Source organism: Lissotriton helveticus, chromosome 1_1 (genome assembly GCF_964261635.1).
Source record: "Lissotriton helveticus chromosome 1_1, aLisHel1.1, whole genome shotgun sequence".
Lineage (NCBI taxonomy): Eukaryota > Metazoa > Chordata > Amphibia > Caudata > Salamandridae > Lissotriton > Lissotriton helveticus.
Window position 1 is genome coordinate 1,117,538,941 of NC_136057.1, and position 18,918 is coordinate 1,117,557,858.

The 18,918-nt window shown below is 44.2% G+C and overlaps 1 protein-coding gene across 1 annotated transcript in view; it reads left to right on the plus strand.

Annotated features, from left to right (window-relative positions):
• Window positions 1-18,918, plus strand: part of LOC144772266 (solute carrier family 23 member 1-like) — a 984,472-nt gene that overhangs the window by 477,859 nt on the left and 487,695 nt on the right. The window contains exons 8-9 of the mRNA XM_078656497.1: window positions 5,866-6,119; window positions 16,586-16,750. Coding sequence (XP_078512623.1) covers window positions 5,866-6,119; window positions 16,586-16,750 — 419 coding nt within the window. The remainder of the gene's footprint in view (window positions 1-5,865; window positions 6,120-16,585; window positions 16,751-18,918) is intronic.

Sequence of the window (18,918 nt, forward strand, 5' to 3'; positions counted from 1 at the left end):
CATTAGTTGTATCAATACAACACATCTCCAAAAGGGAAAGTTGCATCCTGATATATGCCCCTCATCGTTGTTTTCAAAGGTTTACCACGGATAGCACTGTGGCAAAACTATCATTGTATGACATCTTCTCAGGTGAGAACGCAGTCTGAGAGGTGCTACTTGCTCCCTGGGGCCAATAAAACTGGGAATTAGAGCAAAAGTTCTTGTGTTATCACTGAACTAATTTCTGGTCCTGGCCTGGAACCATTCCCATTCCCCTTTAGTGCTTTTGGGGCACATGCATCATTCATAGGTTTTGCGATTCTTAATTTGCGAAAATTACCGAATCGCAAATTAAGAATTGCAAAATGCTATGCATCATTTTTTTCGCTATTTATTTGTGATTCGGTAAAAATCGCAATTTTTACCGAATCTCAAATAAATAGCGAATTCCTAAGTGCATTTTCGCAATTCCCATTGATTCCTACGTAGGAGTCAATGGGAAGGCATTTACGAATTCGCAATTTGTTGATGCATTCCAAGGGTGCAGGGGGGGGTCCAAAGGACCCCCCCCCCTGCACCCCTGAAATGTATTTGGAAGTGCATGTTTCAAACAAAAAAGGACATGTGTGTCTGTAACATGACAGTGTAAAATATGCATTTTTTTGCATTTTGAAAGATTTTCGCAAATTAACACGAGGGACAACCTCGTGTTAATTTGCACTTCCAATTTCAAAATTTGCATTTTTTTTTAAATTGATGCATTGCTTTTAAGGAATCGCACAAATGCGATTCCTTAAATGCATTTGCATTTTTAAGAAATGCAAAAAAATGCGAATTTTGAAAAGGTGTTTGATGCATCCCAAAAACGTATTTAGGAAGTGCAAACGGCCGAATTTACCGATTCGCACCGTTTGCACTTCCTAAATAGGTTGATGCATGTGCCCCTTCATCACTTAGCAAGAGGTTGTTAAAAGTAATGCCTGAGAGTACTCTACTGCCTACTCAGTGTTTCTAGCATTAATGATTCTGGCATGTCTTTGAAGATGGGGAACAAAAAAAAATTAAAACCTATCGTTAAAATATTTATAAACCATGTGCTTGTTCTTTCCGAGGAGACCAGATTTTGGCAAAGGGAAAACACAGCTGAATTCAAAGCAAAGGAAAAACACAGGGGCATGTTCTCAAGGAGTTATTGCTGCGTTAGTGGCATTTTTCTGCCGCTAATGCAGCGATCATTTTATTGCTCTATTACCAAGCTGTCGCTAACAGCCGGTAGCAACAGTTTTTAGGCGAAAGTGTCCAGTGTAAAGATCGCAACTTCAGCTAGCGATAATTATATGTAGTAGAGGCGTTCCCGTGCAAAAACAGCCGCAAACACCACTACTCCATATTCACAAGGGGATCCTTGAACTTCTGCAGACCAAAAAAACTGGCTCTAACTGCAGTTAGAGACAGTTACTTAAGACAAGAAAATAGCTGGTCAGCACTGCACTGCAAGCAATGTTGCAGCACTGCCCTGCGCCAAAACTACAGTGCAGGAATGTGCACCATCAATAAGATAGTGTGCATTCCTGGGCTCCAGTAATGAAAAGTGTTGCAGCGCTGCAACAAGACAGCGTTGCAACACTTCTCACTAAGCCCTTCCTGCAACAGCATGGATGCGCTGCATTCACTGGCAGCGCTCCATGATGCAAGTAATGACAAATACGTCGGGACTCCTGACGTATCTGTCTGCGCTAAAATCACGCATTGCTGTAGTCGTGTCACAACCATGATGCAACTCCAGCAATGCATGGTGCCAGCCTATCCCTTTGGCACTGCATCACCCTCACGCCTGCCATCAGGCTGGCAGCAGGTACTGTTGCAGTGCCGTTCATAAGGAGTGACCGAATGTTGGCTCTGTTGGAGATCCATCGGAGGTGGTTGCGCGCTACGGTGTCATCGTTTGGAAGCATTGGTGGAGTGTTGGTGCGGATTGAGTTGACAAGACGTTCTTCTGTTGCCTTGATCCAGCTGAGAGGGGGTGCGATGATGGCGGTGGCGTCCGGTGGGCAAGGTGTAGATGTGTTGTTACCAATGATGGTCGATCCAGGGGAGTCCGGTGTTGTGGCTGTAGTTGAAGTTCCCACTGGCGGAGGTGTTGTGCTCGACCGTGTGTCCTGTTAGGTGGCTTGTTGAGGTGACTTGCTGCTTGTGTCTGATGTAGGGGTCCTTCCCCAGGAGGTTGTCCAGGTGGTACTTGAGTAGGATGTCGTAGGTGGATGGGAGACCCTGGGGTTCAATTAGGTCTACAATGGTATTGGAGAATGGGGCCATGACCCAGGGGGCCTGCACATGAGGGTGCCACAGAGGATGTGCTTGGGCTTGGTCAGGATCTGGGTGTTGAGGTGGTCCATTGTCACCCCTGGCTCATTGGAGTGCATGGTCAGTCGGAGTGTGCTTCTGTAGGTGATGGCAATGCCCCTCCTCCTTGATGGTCGGGGTGCTCCTGGGGGGTGATACTGCAGCCGTCAGTGATGGAGATGGCAAAGTCCGGTCTGGAGCAGAGGTTGGTCCTGGCAGACGAGGTGGCGTTCAGGTTTGAGGGCGAGAAGGGTGCTGGCTTTGTAGCAGTGGAGTGTCCAAGAGGAAGGCTCCTTGGTGCTGAGCACGGTCCAGGAGCAAACGGACGCAAACGGCATAGGCTATGGGTTGCCTTTGGCATGGGAGATGACCATTACAATGCAGGCAGTACATTGATGACAACGCAACTCTGACAACGCAGGTGCCTTTACATCGCATTTGAATGCAACAAATTGTAAGGTCAGTCATGAGGCAATTTAAAATTGTTCAGGTGGGTATGGGTTTCGGATGTAAAATATGAACATTGGGGTGTGTTTTGGGGTAAAATATGGAAATTGAGGTGTGTTTTGAAGTAAAATATGAAAATTGGGTTGGGTTTTGGGGTAAAATATGGAAATTGCGGTTTGTTTGGGGGTAAAAAATGAAAATCGGGGTGTGTTTTGGGGTTAAATATGGAAATTGGGGTGTGCATTTGAGTAAAATTTGGTTTTTGGGTGTGTTATGGGGGCTCACAAAGGAATTCCAGAGTTCATGGTAGGGTTTGGGGTACAAAGGTTAGTTTTGGGTTGCACTCACATTAGTAAGATATCATCATGTGATGATTGTTCCTCTTCTGCACTGCTTGAAAGCCGTGGTGCGACGCTCTTCTGCCATAGCAGCTGAGCCGCCACTGGTGGTGTGTCATCTACGTGGGCTAGGCCTGGGGGACTCGACCCCCAGGCGTCCTGCGCTATGCCTCCCACCTTCTCCTTACCTGGACATTGACACTGTGGCGCAATCCGCTGCACTTTCTCCAAATCTGTGACTCAGCCAGCAGGAGCCACAGCAAGGAGGGATTTCACAAACTTGGGTGCAGCAGTCGCCGGCAAGTCCGCTGGTGAACCTCCCAATGCAGTTGATACAGCAGGGCCCACTTAGGCGGAAGTTGAAGCGCTCCCGCCACACAAGTGGGCACAGCTCAGAGGCCTCACCCTCCACAGCATCCGGCCAGCCCAACATCATCCGACCTGTGATGCAGAGAGGCGGCATCCACCGTTGATAATCCCCTCCATGTACCTACGTTGGGGCGCAGGAGCGCCTCTACTATTAACAGCTCCAAGGTGCGCAAGGCGGTCTTCTCACACAGGTCAGCAACGTGTCTCCATGTGACCTGCCAGACTTCACCATCAGGTACAGGCGATTGTCGCGCCTCAATGTCTACCGGCACAGCTCATCGACTCCACAGCTCCTCCGCATCCCTCTCCAGGCTCCAGACGCAGGTTCAGCAAGTCATACAGGCTCCAGGCTCAGGTCCAGCGAGCATCCAGGCTCCAGCCACAGGTCCAGCGAGGCATCCAGGCTCCAGGCACAGGTCCAGCGAGGCATGCAAGCTCCAGACACAGGTCCAGCGAGGCATCCAGGCACCAGACGCAAGTCCAGCGAGGCATCCAGGCTTCAGACGCAGGGCCAGCGAGGCATCCAGGCTCCAGGCGCAGGTCCAGCGAGGCATGCAGGCTCCAGACGCAGGACAAGCAAGGAATCCAGGCTTCAGAAGCAGGTCAAGCGAGGCATCCAGGCTCCAGACGCAGGTCCCAGTGGCATCCAGGCTCCAGACACAGGTTGAGCGAGGCATCCAGGCTCCAGGCGCAGGTCCAGCGAGGCATCAAGGCTCTCATCCTGATCATCCTGGATGTTGGCTGGCTTGGTGGGTTGTTAATGTGTGCTGCACTTGGCGCTGGCTGCTCCATTCTGCATTTTATTGGTTTTTATGCCTATTTTATATTGGAGTTTGAAAAGAAACCTCACGTTGGGCTGAATAGCATTAGTTTTTTTGCCGCTAATGGGCCTATTGGTAGTTATCACCGGCTAACACCGGATTTCCGATCGCCATTGTGCTGATGTCAGCCGCAGTTTTCACAGCCGTTCACTGATACAATCGCCATGTAGCGGCAGCTTGGTAATACACCAGTAACATGCGATACTTTTCAGGGTTAGGCGGCGATAAAAAAACTGCCGCTAACTGGCGTTTGCGATAGGTATCGCCGGTCCTTGAGAATATCCCCCTTAGTATTTTACTTAGTGAAAACAGCCCACATTACTAAAACCCTCTTTATGCAGGCATACATAAATCATTAGTAACTTTAAATGACTCCTAAAAAGTGCTTGTGAGTGAGCAGCTAAAAAAGAGGAGGAGGATCTTAAACTACTAATTCGAAGATGTATCTGAGTGAGGTTTTCAAAAAAGAAAGGTTCTTTTAACTATTGCTTTTCTAGATGGTATTGCTAGTGTAGTTTTGCTGCTAAGTTGTTCATATAAAGATAATGTATAGCGTGGACCTTTGGTCTGGCCATTCATGGTTTACCTATCAAACCGTATAGAATGACAAGGTGCTTGTAAATTGTGGTTTTAAGACTGGACTGTTCCTTCGTCCCTGATTATCACTGGATGATTTTCATACACAGGTAATATGAAAACCCCACAAAGTTCTCAATGTATTTATATAAAATATATAATATACTTCGATTGTTCTATTGCTAGTTTACATTTTTGAACATTCCATGCATACAATTGCAAATGTTTAAAATTATTTCCACCTACAGAGTAACCACATTGATTTTTAGATTATTCTGAAATCACATTTTACTCCAACTGCAGCAACACCTTTATGTGATTAAAATCCTTTCAGGCGGTCAGATAGCACTACAAACTTGCTTTGAGACTAAGCAAAGAATAGGTGTCTCCGGACACTATTTAATGATCTTTGATAAGAGAGATTTGAGATTTTGGTACAGGTAGCGTGGTTGATTGCTCAACATGGGATGTGTCATTTCTCAGCAGAGTGATAAAAAAACCTTCTAGCATAATTGTCTATAGGTCCCGAGGGCCAGATCCTTGACAGATTCTCAGGATATCCACATAAAATAAATTCATCTAAGTCACTCATTTAAATAGTTAATACTTTTTCTGAAAATGTGGTATAGATTCTTCTCCCTGGGACCAACACTGGGCACTTGTTACATACATAGAGTAGTTCTGAATATTGCCCATATGTAGGTGACAAATATTAAGGCTTCGAAAATATAGTTATAGGATTTGAGATATGGACACACGTCATACACGCTGTATGCTGTCGAGTGAGTACATAGGACTTATTTAAGCAAAGTAGATAAAATACACTTAAAATGGAGCAGCAGCAGTAGGTAAGCAGGGAAGTATTGGGGAAATCAATGCGACTTTATGGTTAGACTGCGTTTTTACAGTATTTTATTAGAAAATATATTTAATGTTTTATGTTGCATTGCATTAATTAGTGTTCTGTTTTTGTGTTTCTGTTTAAACAGGACAATGGGGTGTTCCTACTGTGAGTTTGTCGTCTGTTCTTGGCATGATTTCAGGAGTCCTGGCATCAACAGTAGAGTCCATCGGTGATTACTACGCTTGCGCCAGACTCTCAGGAGCGCCTCCTCCACCGACCCATGCCTTAAACCGAGGGATAGGGATGGAGGGAATTGGCTGTGTCCTCGCTGGCATTTGGGGCACAGGAAACGGGACCACGTCCTACAGCCAAAATGTTGCTGCCCTGGGCATCACTAAGGTATGGAGTTAAAAAGATATTTGACATAATTTACATACCATCCTTATATTCACCCTGGAAAGTGTACCAATTGTGTATTTACGAGTCTAAACATAGAAATGAATACAAAGTGAGTAAATCCAGACAATGGTGCCAAAAGGTACAGAGCTACTTTTATGTTAGTCAAAGAGTATATATAAACGACATCCACATAGATAACTTGCAAGGAAGGGCAATGTAGGTCGAACAGGTCCCTGATGGATGAGAGTGAACAGTGTAAGTCTGTGGGGAGGGGGGATGGGGGGCGGGGTCTAAGAGACAGAGAAATCATAAAAAGACCTGAACAAAGACTTTAGAAGAACAATTTCCTTAGAGCATAGAAAACGGTAAAAAAAAGAACTTGCCAAATGAGTAAATGTGTTTACAGTTGAGGCATGCCTCTCTGGCTCTTGTCTAAAAAACACTGTGATGACATTGGGGTCAGCCCTTTTGCCTGAAAGCGTATAGGCCTGAGGATGCTCACTTTACTAAGAGACCGAGACCTGGACTCAATCTCCCCTTCATGCTCCATACATTATTAGATGCACAATCATTAAAAAAATGCAAGTACAATAAAGAATGATTGATATGGACATCATAATATACAAGATTGGATTGGCACATTTGTGCATCCTAGCAGTCGACACTGAAAAATTATTATAATGTGGGGTCATTTATGTGGTAATTGCTACAACTGAGCTCCTTCCTCACTATTTGTGAAGTATTGAACTCATCATATCTTTAGCTAATGAAATTATTTTACATATACACCGGTATCAATGTCTTTCTTCTGATGGATTAATTCTTCATTTATTGTAGTATGAAGGCACGATGTTCACCCTTTTATGATTGTTTTGCTCAAATGCTTTTATTTAATTAAGTGTTAAAGTAATTTCCTTGGTTATCCAAAGTATTTTTTCATACATATATATCCATATACAAATTCAACTATTCAACAACATGCATGGGCAAAATGACATCGGCAAGTGTGCATTTTTTTCCAAACATAAGTTATATGCAAACAAACTTGGCAAATATAAAAGTGAAGGAGTTACTTGTAAGCCTGGCACACCAGCCCTAGAATTGAAGTGCACTACCTTTCTGGTGGCTGTGTCAACGTCACCTGGCAAAATACCATCACTCACAGCACAATACAGCCAATTGATAAAGTGGATTAACTCATTGCCCCATGTTGTATGCTGTGGCCGATTAAAATAAAAATTGATTGACATTTGAACAGACCAGTTGATGAAGAAGGCTGACCGTAAGCACATGTCTATATATGATATTATGATTTTTGTGTGAAAACATGAGCCAGTGAGACAGCTAAACGGTCTGCCAGACTTAAAAATGTATGAAAGCCACATATTATTTTGCTTTTCAAATTGTCTGTACGGTGTCCTTTGAAAATGTAATTGGATATCATTACATCAATTCAGAAATCCAACGATAAACAGCTATGTAATTGTGTTCGCATTGCTAGCTTCATGGCACAGGTGCAAACTAACTGATAGAATTACATTCATATACAAACCATTGACCTTTATCGTCCATGGCTAACGTGAGGATAGTCGTTACAATTGAATCAGCTTTTTTTAATTTACTAAGTGTTAGATGTAGACTGAACACAATGCTTGTGTACAGCATCATTAAAATCAGAGATGTGAGACCATGGCGACTTATTTACAATGAAGACATGTTCTTTAAGCGCACACTTTGACTCGCGTTTTGCAAGTTTCAAAAACTTCTGAAACCAAACATCCAGGCATAAACAACTTACAAAAAAGATCTTTTTTGCCCAGAATTCACCCACTAATGTGGTCTTCGATGGGAATTCTGTTCTGCAAGAATGACTATTTGCAGGAATCTTTCAATACATTTGCAAAAATTGCAACCATAGCCAATGGTGCAAAACGTACAATGTTCTGGGGGGAAAAAACCTTTGTGGTATCCAACCTCTGCAAGTCAGCACACTACTACTCAATACAAAGTAGTGAGGGACTTCTTTGAATCAGGGTTGCACTGAATAGTTATTCTAATGACTTCCCCAAAGGAGGTAATAACAAGTTGAGCCATCTTAAGGAGTGAGGATTTATTTTATCTTACACCGCACGCCTAAGATGAGGTGTGTGCTAGCTGTGCATATCGAATTTAATATTTCTGGGGCGGGATTCTAATTAACAATAAGATTTCCAAGAACACAAACTGTTCAGCACATTGAGGACTCTTTGAGTACAGGGAAGAAAACCTTCCGTACTGAACCTCCCCCGACTATGTTCTTGCAGTTGCTTTAATGATTGCCGCAGGGGTTCTCGACTTGGGCCCATCTGCGCGCATATTTGAACAAAATAAAGGCCATGATTGAACAGCCTTGTGTAGTGAATTAGGATAGGTCACAGATGTGTGAGCTCTCTCGCAGCAGACACCCAAATCACTGCCTTTGTTGTGTGTTTATTTGGGCTTTGCCCAGAATAAATTAAATAGTATGGGGTATGATAAAAGGGAAAGAAAAACATATTTTATGAGAATATTCATTTTATTGTTTAGCATGTCATAAACAAAAAGAGAAAAGTAAAAATATATTTTTTTTCTCATGTCTACCAGGAAGATGTGGGTTTTGTATTGGAAAGTGAGAAGTGACAATCATTCAGCAAGATGGCTGCTTAACTCCAAAACTCTACTGCCCCCACCAATGTATATTTCTGCGGATAATTTGAAGCTAATAAGCTTTCTCAGGGATGTCAAAAAAAAGAACAGCAGCAAATCGAAAATCATGCAGGATTCTATACCCTCGCAGTCAGGGCCTGCTTTAGGGTGGTGTAATGGGTGCAGTGGCACCTGATGCTGAGGTCAAGGGGAAGGGGTGAGAGGGTTGGCAGAGGGCGCTGTGTTGAGCAATATCTTATGGGTTGACAGCACCTGCTGCACAGCTCCTTGTGTGTCCAGCAGTTTTCAGGCAACAATAAAAATGGCAAGATAACTCTGGTGATTAATGTTCTTCCTGGAGAGAGATCTGAGTTTTGTCTAGTGTCAGGTTTGACTGATTATTAGGTAGCACAGAAGGCTAATATGCTTTCTGAAAAGACCTTGTACCCTGCAGACCACAGATCTGTATGTTATGTGGATGGCACAGTGCATTGCTGATTTTGTCACACAAATCCTTTTGTTACTTATAGTTCATTAGTTACAATCCTAAAATAGCACAGTGATCTATGAACTGTCATCAAAGCGCTGCATGCAAACTGCATGGTATAGGTTAGAACATTATGTTTCTTTTCCCAGTCTTTCATTAGCCTAATATTGCTAAAAACAATTCATTTGGGTAGAAATGCATTCTTATTATTAAAGCCAAGCCCAACCACTGTGGTACATTTTAAATCCAGAGTTTGTGCTTCTCCAGACCAAACACGCTTCAAATATGCTGCCTACTAGTATGGATGACATGATTCCTACACTTTGTAATCCTCCTTGTCATATGTAACATTTCCTATAGACAGATTTACAATTGTTCGACTCATTGTCTCTGTATAATGAATGTGTGATTGAAAGTGCTCTGGCACCCACATGGGTATTAGAAGCGATGCAAAAACAAATGAAATGCAAGTTTGAGAAAGGCTATGGAGAGATGAAGGGGCACTGTTGGAGGGTATTAGTGAGGACTTATGTGGAGAAGGAGATTACTAGAGGTTGGGGAAGGCCAAAATGATTGTCACACTGGGTGCCACTGGCGCTAAAGCTGGGTCGCAGTTCATTACTGGCATCAGAGCCGGACTGGCCACTGGGCATTTTCCCTGTGGGCCAGAAGGGTGGAGGCTGGTTTTCGACCCGTGGTGACCGGTTTTGTTACTGGGGTCCGGTTTTGCTTGTAAATACAAAGAACAATGCAATGGAACAAATCCTAGAATAATTAAATGGATAGGAAAATATCAATTAATCCTCCCACTGAGACAAATTCTCAAAATAATTTAATATGAATGAATGTCACCAACACAAATTGCAGTTCTCAAAAAAAAAAGAAATATTTGGATATATTGCATCAAAGTATTTTTTGACAAACAAATACGCATACACACCAATTACATAAATATATACCAAATATACAACACTATAATATTGAATCTATTTACACCCAGTAGCGGTCAGTGGTAGGAGTGCTGCCGGGCGGTGACGTGGGGGAGGGGGAGGGGCAGGGTGGGGGTAGTAAACTACGGAAAATGGACAAATACAGGTAAGTAACATAAAAATAAATAAAACAAATTTTGTTGTGCGCACTGTATCCCCAAATGCAATGCAGTGCGTGCAACGAAATCCATTTTATTTATTTTTAGGTTTACTTACCTATTTGTGTCCATATTCCGTAGTTTACTACCCCCCACGCTACCCCTCCCCACGTTGCCGCCCGGCAGCACTCCTACCACCGACCGCTACTGTATGCACCTCAAAGCATCCTGTACCCTAATCATTAATACAGATGCTGAACCTCTGTATTGTAAGCATTCTGTTTTCTGGAGATTGCCCTCTATATTTAAAGGAAAGTGCATCTTTCTTTTCAAATGGTCCGGAGTGTTTCCGGAAAAATTTACCATTTGGCAGTCATTGTAGATTCTTTGCCACTTATTCGCTCATATGTGTTTATCAAATGCTACTGGAAGCGCCGCGGTACAATGAATATTTTTTGGCCTTCTTATTTCTTTTCCAAAATATTTCAAATGGCGGGCAGTCTATCCGCCATGGCGTGATGAAGCAACAATTCCTTCAAGTTCCGGCACCGTCACTAGTACCACGGTTTTGCAGCAGTGCAGCAATATCGGCCCCCTGTAACAAAAGCAGAAGCAGTGCTTAACACTAGCAAACCCCCCCTTCTGCCCCCCCAGGCCGGTCTAGTGAAATTGCCAGGGTTGGTTTCTGTTCCCAGACTGGCACAGTGCAGTACCCAGCAACTATTTTGCATTGAAATCAGCAACTGCTTCCGATATTATATAAATTCTTACTCGTCCTAAATCCTTCTAATAAACCAGCTAGGCAGAAATGCCCTATCAAGTGGAGCTTTCAAGCATTACCAAGACCGAATGTGTAAGTGTCTAATTTTAGCCAGGGCTGTGGTCTTCTTAGACGCAAGGAGCTTTGCAGTAAACATGCACCAAAAGAAAAAGTCTCTCATTTAGAGTTTGGTAGTGGAGAAGCACCATAGTAAACCAGAGGTGTGCCTACCCAAACAAACTTAAGTTCCCCTGGTATTTTTAAAGTTCTGGAGGGGCTATTCTTACATTGGTGAAGGTTCTGGTAACTCTCCCAGAGTAACCTGTGATCTGATAGCCCATCTGCCACAGGGATGTCAGGTCGAATTGACAGTCGTCTGGCCCTTTTTAAGGCAGAACGACCAATCTCAGTTTCTCCACAGGCATCCAACATTCAAGGCAAGAGGCTCCGGGTGGTAAAAATGCATATTAGCCCCATTGTTTATTTTTTGTCTTAAAAAAACAAACTTGAGTCTGGTCTTTTTCTTCTTGAAAACTAAAAGCTTTGCTGAGCTGGTGCATCAAATATGGCTCTCGCTTGGCAAGGCTTCAGTCCTTACAACGGAGCAACCCTGCAGTGGCTCTGTGAAGGCACATGGATAACTGCCTGCCTGGATGTGATCTCAAAATCCAGCATTTCATCAAGGAAACTGGGGCTACAGCCTTTACTCACCTGGTGGTCTGGGCAACCAGAGGTGCGTAAATAACCCCCAAAGTAAATAATAATCCTGAAAACAAACTCAACTCCCAACTATACTTTTGCAGTTATGTTGATATGCACATAGATTTCCATAGCCAAATGTTTTTCTGTTGACTCTTCTGCCTCTCGGGCAATCTCTACTTGTCCCTTAGGCTGTAGGAAATATACATTCCATGGATGCATGTCAATCTTCACTGTTTAGTCATTGCTGGTTTGGATTAGTGGATTAAATCTTGTCCAATATAAGTCAAGGGAGACCGAATCTATGGCAGAGTTCAAGATATCTACAGAAGATACATTGTACGCAATGCATCCCAATAGAACTAATTTACATAGACAATGGTCACCCCCTAAATCAGTCATGGTTTTGAATGGTACTCAAGAGCCTTTTTTGAACACCCCTGGGGTTAATTCTCTCTTGTCAATACCATTCTTGGAATGCAAGTGAATTTGAAGCCTCCAGGTTCTAATAAAATGTTGTTTCTCATAGGTTTACTGCAAAATCATTATCCACTCAACAGCCTATTGATGTATTCAAAGTGTGAGGCAATACAGGAATTAAGACTCTTGCTGCCCAGGTGACATACAGGAATTATAAAGCGTCAGGCATGGGCATGATTGTACAGATTTCCTAAAGAATTAAATATTTCTGGTGTTGAGGTGCGGTAGCCTTGGTTGAGTTTTGGCCATCCTATTTTGCATCTCTGTTTTAGTGAAAATCTCTCATATGCTGCTTGGTTTACTGATCGACTCCTACAATATCCCCATACAAAATATTGAGTTATAAATATCGATGTCAAAAATATATTTGTACAAAATATCGATTTTAATATATATATAGAAAATAATATTAAAGATATTTAATAATAAAATTAACTTTAAAAAAATAGCTGTAATATATATTTTAATAAATATCACAAATAAATGTAATGTAAACATTTTTAACATACATATTTAAAATGTAATATATATTTATTTTAAAACAATTAATAAACTATTAGTTTTAATTTATTTCATAATTTCATCAATATAATGTTTTTTTACAAATAAATATATATGTATATACATACACCAATAACATAAAATCTAATAAAAAACATAATATCATATATTAAAAACGTATACTACTTAAAAGTATTTAAAAGTCTTTAAACTTAAATTTTCCACTCCAGTGAGTGCAACAGTAGGGAAAGTGTTGCATAGCGGAGGGGTAAAAATTACTATTTGCACTCCAGTAAGTGCAACAGTAGGGAGAGTGTTGATAGCGGAGGGGTAAAAATTACTATTCCCACTCCAGTGAGTGCAACAGTAGGGAAAGTGTCCCCAACCAGCAATGTGCCTAGAAGCGCGTTTGCAGAGTGGTGTAAAAAAGGGGCATGGTCTTTGACCACCTCTCAGCAATCCCACTGTGTGGGGCTTACTGGAGGTACCTAGTGGGATAGTTGGCTCCTAAGGACCCTCAGCAGCAACGGGGACTTCATCCCCCAGCCAAGGTGACACCAGGAGACACGTTTGCAGAGTTGTGGAGAAAGGGGGCGGGGCCTCTGGCAAGCTACTTGTTCGTGTACTTTTTTTTATAATTTAGAAAAGGGGGCTGTGTGGCCACCTTCCCTTAGCACTTTTGGGCCCCGTAGACCTCATCCCTCAGGGTTAGGCCTATGTTTTAATTATAATTGGTGTGGCCCCCCTCCCCTGGCCGATTTCGGCCACAGGGACACAATCCCCCAATGCCTGGCTAATTTGTTTACATTTCTTTTTTTTAAGGGAAAGGGGCCGAGCAGACTCCCTCCACCAGGCTTATATCTGACCCTGGAACCCCATCCCCTGGGGCCAGGCCATTTAAAGGCCTCTCGATGGGGAGCACAGGGGGAGTATAAAAAGACCCCCGCAATCCTTGACAGCTCCACGCCTCCTGTGGGAGCGGCAATGCTTTTGGACAGAGGGAGCTGTTAACATGCAGCTCCCTCTGTCCAAAAGCAATTCTGCTCCACTTCATGGAAGCAAGAGCATTTCTCGTGCTCTCTCTTTCATTACGAGGACCGGAGTTTGCTATGGTATGGTGGGAGCAGTGCTTCCACCATGCCATAGCAAACTGCAATGTCCCGGGGTGGGCCCCACAGGACATTGCTGGAGCCGGTGTTGGGGGGTGGTTGTCCCCAGGGCCATGGAGGGCTCCTGGAGCGGGGCCGCACAGCCCCCCTTCCATCTTCTCTATAGCCTTGGGAGGTGGTTGTACCCGGGGCCAGGGCCCACAACAGACCTCCGCAATTACTTAATTTGTGCCCCGGGATGGGGGTGGTCCCCGGTGCTGTGTGGGAGGAGGGTTGAGCCACCCCACACATTACTTTTAAAAATAGCCCTGCTGATGGCTGTGGGGCTGCAGGGGGTCACGTCCCCCCCCACATTAAAGATAATTAGCCCGGGGAAGGTAGTGGTCCCAGGGGCTGCGTACCCCCCCACATTGAAGATAATGTGCTCCGGGGAGGCGGCGGTCCCCAAGGCTGTGGGGCCCTTGTAGTCCCCCCTCATTCAATATAAGCCCCAGGGAGGTGGCAGTCCCCCGCATTTCATTTGTCATTGCTCCTGGGAACTAACTCACCCCAGACCGCGCTTAGTATTAAAAAACTTTTTCAGTGGGATTTGCGGACACAATGCGACTCCAGCTGACTTTTTCTCTTCAAAAATTGTTTTTTTTGGCCTTGAGTAGGCCTTGGGGTCAGGGTGTTCCTACCCCGCCCCCTATTCTTGATTTGTAACCTTTTTTCACCTTTTTTCGTGTGACTCGGTTCAACCAAGTCACAAGATGGCTGCCAATACTTCCTGGTTGGAACTATTGGCAGCCAATCAGATTGCAGGCTCGAGATCAGGAGGGTTTGTGGATCCTTTGTGTCGATGTATGTGTATTCTCCGTTCCGATCATCAACATTTGTTGCAGGTCGGGAGGGTGCGGAAGGCAAGAACTGGTGGCAGAAGGTTTTCGATAAATGTGGCCACCTTGTGGAATTCTCTTCCTCTGCACTTACGCTCGGAAGCCAGCCTCTTTCGGTTCCGCAAACTTTTAAAAACTTTTTTGTTCTCTGCTTAACGCCTGCTTCAGTGTGGTAGTGTTTTTTTCTCTGGTGAGCGCTGGGATGCCTACTGGTAACCAGGCGCTATATAAAACTCACAATAATAATAATAATAATAACTACTGAACGTATTTACACCATTAAACTAAAGATGTGCTTTCTGGACCAAGAGCTACTGTTTTGCCAATTTTTGTGTCATTCTGTTCAGCAGTTCGGGCTGTAGCCGTGTTTTAAGTTTCCTATGAGAAATTAACATGGTGAAAACACATTTTGGGACCCCCCCCCTTTTTCTCAGCCCCGCTTGATGAATCGCCCCAAAACTTTCATCACAACAGCTGAAGGAAGTTGGCCATTAATTTGAAAAATTTCTCAAAGATTCGTCAAACAGCACCTAAGATATTGGCAAAAGAAAAAACTATTTTTGAATAGAAACAAGGTCCTAACTATAACTGCCTATTGGCGACATATAAATGAACATTTAATTTCAGCTAAAACCTTGGCCTTTAGTAATGCTTTCGACCTTACTTATGAAATGTAGCCTCCCCAAAACACATGTGATGGACTAAAAGCGGACCCGCCGGAAAGGCACCATTGTTGTCTCGGTACCAAACGCCGAACTACCCAATGCTTTGGAATTACAAATACTGTCCGAAGTATCCTTTTCCACAACCCCACACCAAAAAACAAACTATGTTGCAACAAATAATACATTTTAGAACTTTTTCTGCTTTGCATCTGCATAAAATAGGACATAAAAAAATAGCAACCAAAAGACGACACAGAAATATGCCATTCTGGGTTTTCTTACCGACAAAGGCCAAGGCACTGTTACTTTTTCATGACTTCTACACTGACCAATTATACACCTACCGGGAATGTACTTCTGTTTAAGTAATATGAATTTTCTCCGAAGCAGCGTGTTGCTCAGATTTTTGTAAATGTATGCTAATTAAAGATATGTGCAGAGGGCAGGGGAAGTAGTATCAACCCTCTACTGCACAAAGCAAGCATAGCGAACGAGTTTGACTGACTCTATGAATAGGCATGGAGTGCTTGCCATAGGTAAATTCTTTAAAAGTGACCCATGAATCTACTACAGAATCAAGGCGTATTGTTTGGCATGAGAAGCAACACTTTCTTTTATTCTAGCAACCCACTGAGCAGTCAAATCAAATCAAATCAAAACGAGCTTTATTCAATTTTAGGCATTCAAATCATAAAAACAGGCAGTTAAAACATCATTTCACATCTAAGAATTACATTAAAACCCATTGGATAGGTACAAATTCATAAAAAGTCAAATTCATTTAACAATAACTATTTCTTTTACATCCGGGAAAAAAAGATTTTTTTATGCTGTGCTTAGTATATACCTTCTCATGACTATGTTTCTCCCATATGTTTTGAAAACGGCATTCAAATGTTTAGGGACTTTCTGACTCTATGTACACTTTTTAAAAAAAACACCATAGATCCGATACAATAATAATTTCCCAACATTCCCACTGACCAGTCACCTTTCTTGTAGCTTAATACCGTTCTCCTGGTTTAACCCACTAGGAAACAATACTGTGATTGGCTGCTCACACACACTACCACCGGTAGAGCATAGTCAGTGAAAGAAAAGATGTACTACTGATAACGTATCTTTCTTTTCTTAAGGTGGGGAGTCGAGTGGTGCTGCAAACTGCTGGTCTACTTCTAATAATGCTGGGCGTCTTTGGGAAGTTTGGATCCATTTTCATCACCATCCCCGAGCCAGTTATTGGAGGAATGTTCATGGTGATGTTTGGAATGGTAGCTGCAGTAGGGATTTCAAATTTACAGGTAATCTCTCATTTACTTTTGCGTTGATTTGTGGTTTAAAGCTGTTTAATAATATACTAGTAAATAAAGCAAAGAGGGTTGTGCATACATAGCTTACATGATGGAATTATCCCCGGAGGTAGTGGAGACCCGATTTAACGGTAATAGCAAACTACTGCAACAACAAGCCTCATAGACACTTTTCTAGCATTTACCCTAAATACAAATTTTCATCACCACTAAGTAGGGTACATAGGGTCGAAGAGGAGGAGGGAAGGAGATAGCAGTGAGACAAGCGATAGAAGGCAACTCAAAACTTGCATCATAAGTAAAAGCCATACTCCATCACCATGAGCCAAACATTATCCTCCCCACACCAGACACGCCCATACACTCCCAGTGCAGGTGCCTCAAATGTCCCGGCACATTATCTCTCTCCACTCACTCCTGCCCCCTTCAAAAATGTTTCTTTGCCTCCGCATTTGAAAACACATTTGGGCTTATTTATAGGCCCCCTGCGCCGCCGGTACATCACATTTTGTGACGCACCGGCGAGCATTTTATTGGCCCATATTTACAAGGACACGTAAAGCCGCCCTGTATGGCTTTTAGTGTCCTTGTAAATATGGCCTCTTTGCACACAGCACTTCGCGTGAAAGGGGCGTTCCATGGGTGTTGCTGTGGGTGTTGAGCGGAAATGGCTCAAGGGCTTTTACAATATGGCAGGCTAATTCATAAGGAGGCTGTGAAGTGGGGTGGGCAGGGCTGGCTGGATTATGACCGGGAGTTTAGGAAGAAAATGTCAATGTGTCAAGAGATGATGAGGGACCAGAAGGAGGTCCAGCTGTGGTTAGACCACATGGGATCGCGCACACTACAGGGCATGGTGACGCAGCCTAAAGTTCAGACAGGCTGGGCAGCAGCCAAGGGTTCCTTCCACACAGACACGTGCTTGGCTAGGCAGTCTTTTCGGTTAGGGAACAGGGGGTTGGGAGCCAGAGGGGGGATTCAGAAGGTCTCCCCCGGGACCTGCCGCCTTTTCAACTCTGGGTCGTGCTCATTGGGCAAACCGTGCAAGTTCCTGCACGCATGCAACAGATGTGGGGGGCCTCACCCTGCGTTCTCTTGCCACAGTCAGGAAGGGGGCGCCGCCAAATGAAATCAGGTTAACTGAAGTTGGGGGGGCACAGCTGGACCACCCTTTCCTCTCCACAGGCGCAGCAAATTCTTTGTTCACACAAGTGCACCAGGCATCACCTCTTCCACCCTCCCCCGCCATGGACCGTGTCCCCATCCATTTGCGCACAGTTAAGGGCCCCTCGCCAGTCAGCCTTACCAACCCTTTGCCTCTCCTTAGACAATACTCAAACAAGCAAGACAGCCGGTTGCTGCTAGCAGGATTTAGCAACGGCTTCAAGATACCTTATGTGGGACCCCAAGGGTGCAGGGAGGCCGATAGCCTGAAGTCAGCTAGGGACCTACCGGCGATAGTCAGAGCCAAGGTGGAAAAAGAGAGGGCCCTAGACAGGGTGGTGGGGCCTTTCCTGCGGACTCCGTTGGACAACTTTGTGGTCTCCCCTCTGGGGGTCATTCCCAAGAAGGAGCCTGGGGCATTTCGGTTAATTCACCACCTGTCTTACCCTGAGGGTGGGTCAGTCAACCATGGGCTGGAGGCGGGATCCTGCTCTGTGTCGTATTGTACCCTGCACATAGCATCGGACTTAGTCCGGAGGGCGGGCAAGGAGGTGTGGTTAGCCAAAGCGGACATCGAATCCACTTTTCGCTTACTGCCAGTTTACCCAAGCAGCCAACACCTGCTCAGTTTCAAGCTGCAAGGCAGGTACTTTTACGACAGGTGCATGCCCATGGGTTGTGCGGTGTCCTGTGCCTACTTCGAGGCTTTCAGCAGTTTCCTCCAGTGGGCCCTACAAGCAAGTTATGGGGTTGTAGGGGTTACGCACTGCCTGGACGACTTCCTCTTCATCAGGGGGGAGGGCACACAGGACTGTGAGAACGCCCTTGCAGATTTTGAGAGGCTGGCCAGTCATTTGGGGGTTCCTCTCGGGAAGACGGAAATGTCCGGCGCAGGTGTTAACATTCTTGGGGATAGAACTTGACACTATAGCTGGGGAATCCAGGCTGCCAGCTGACAAAGTCCAGGATCTCACACTTCAGATCCAGGCATCCTT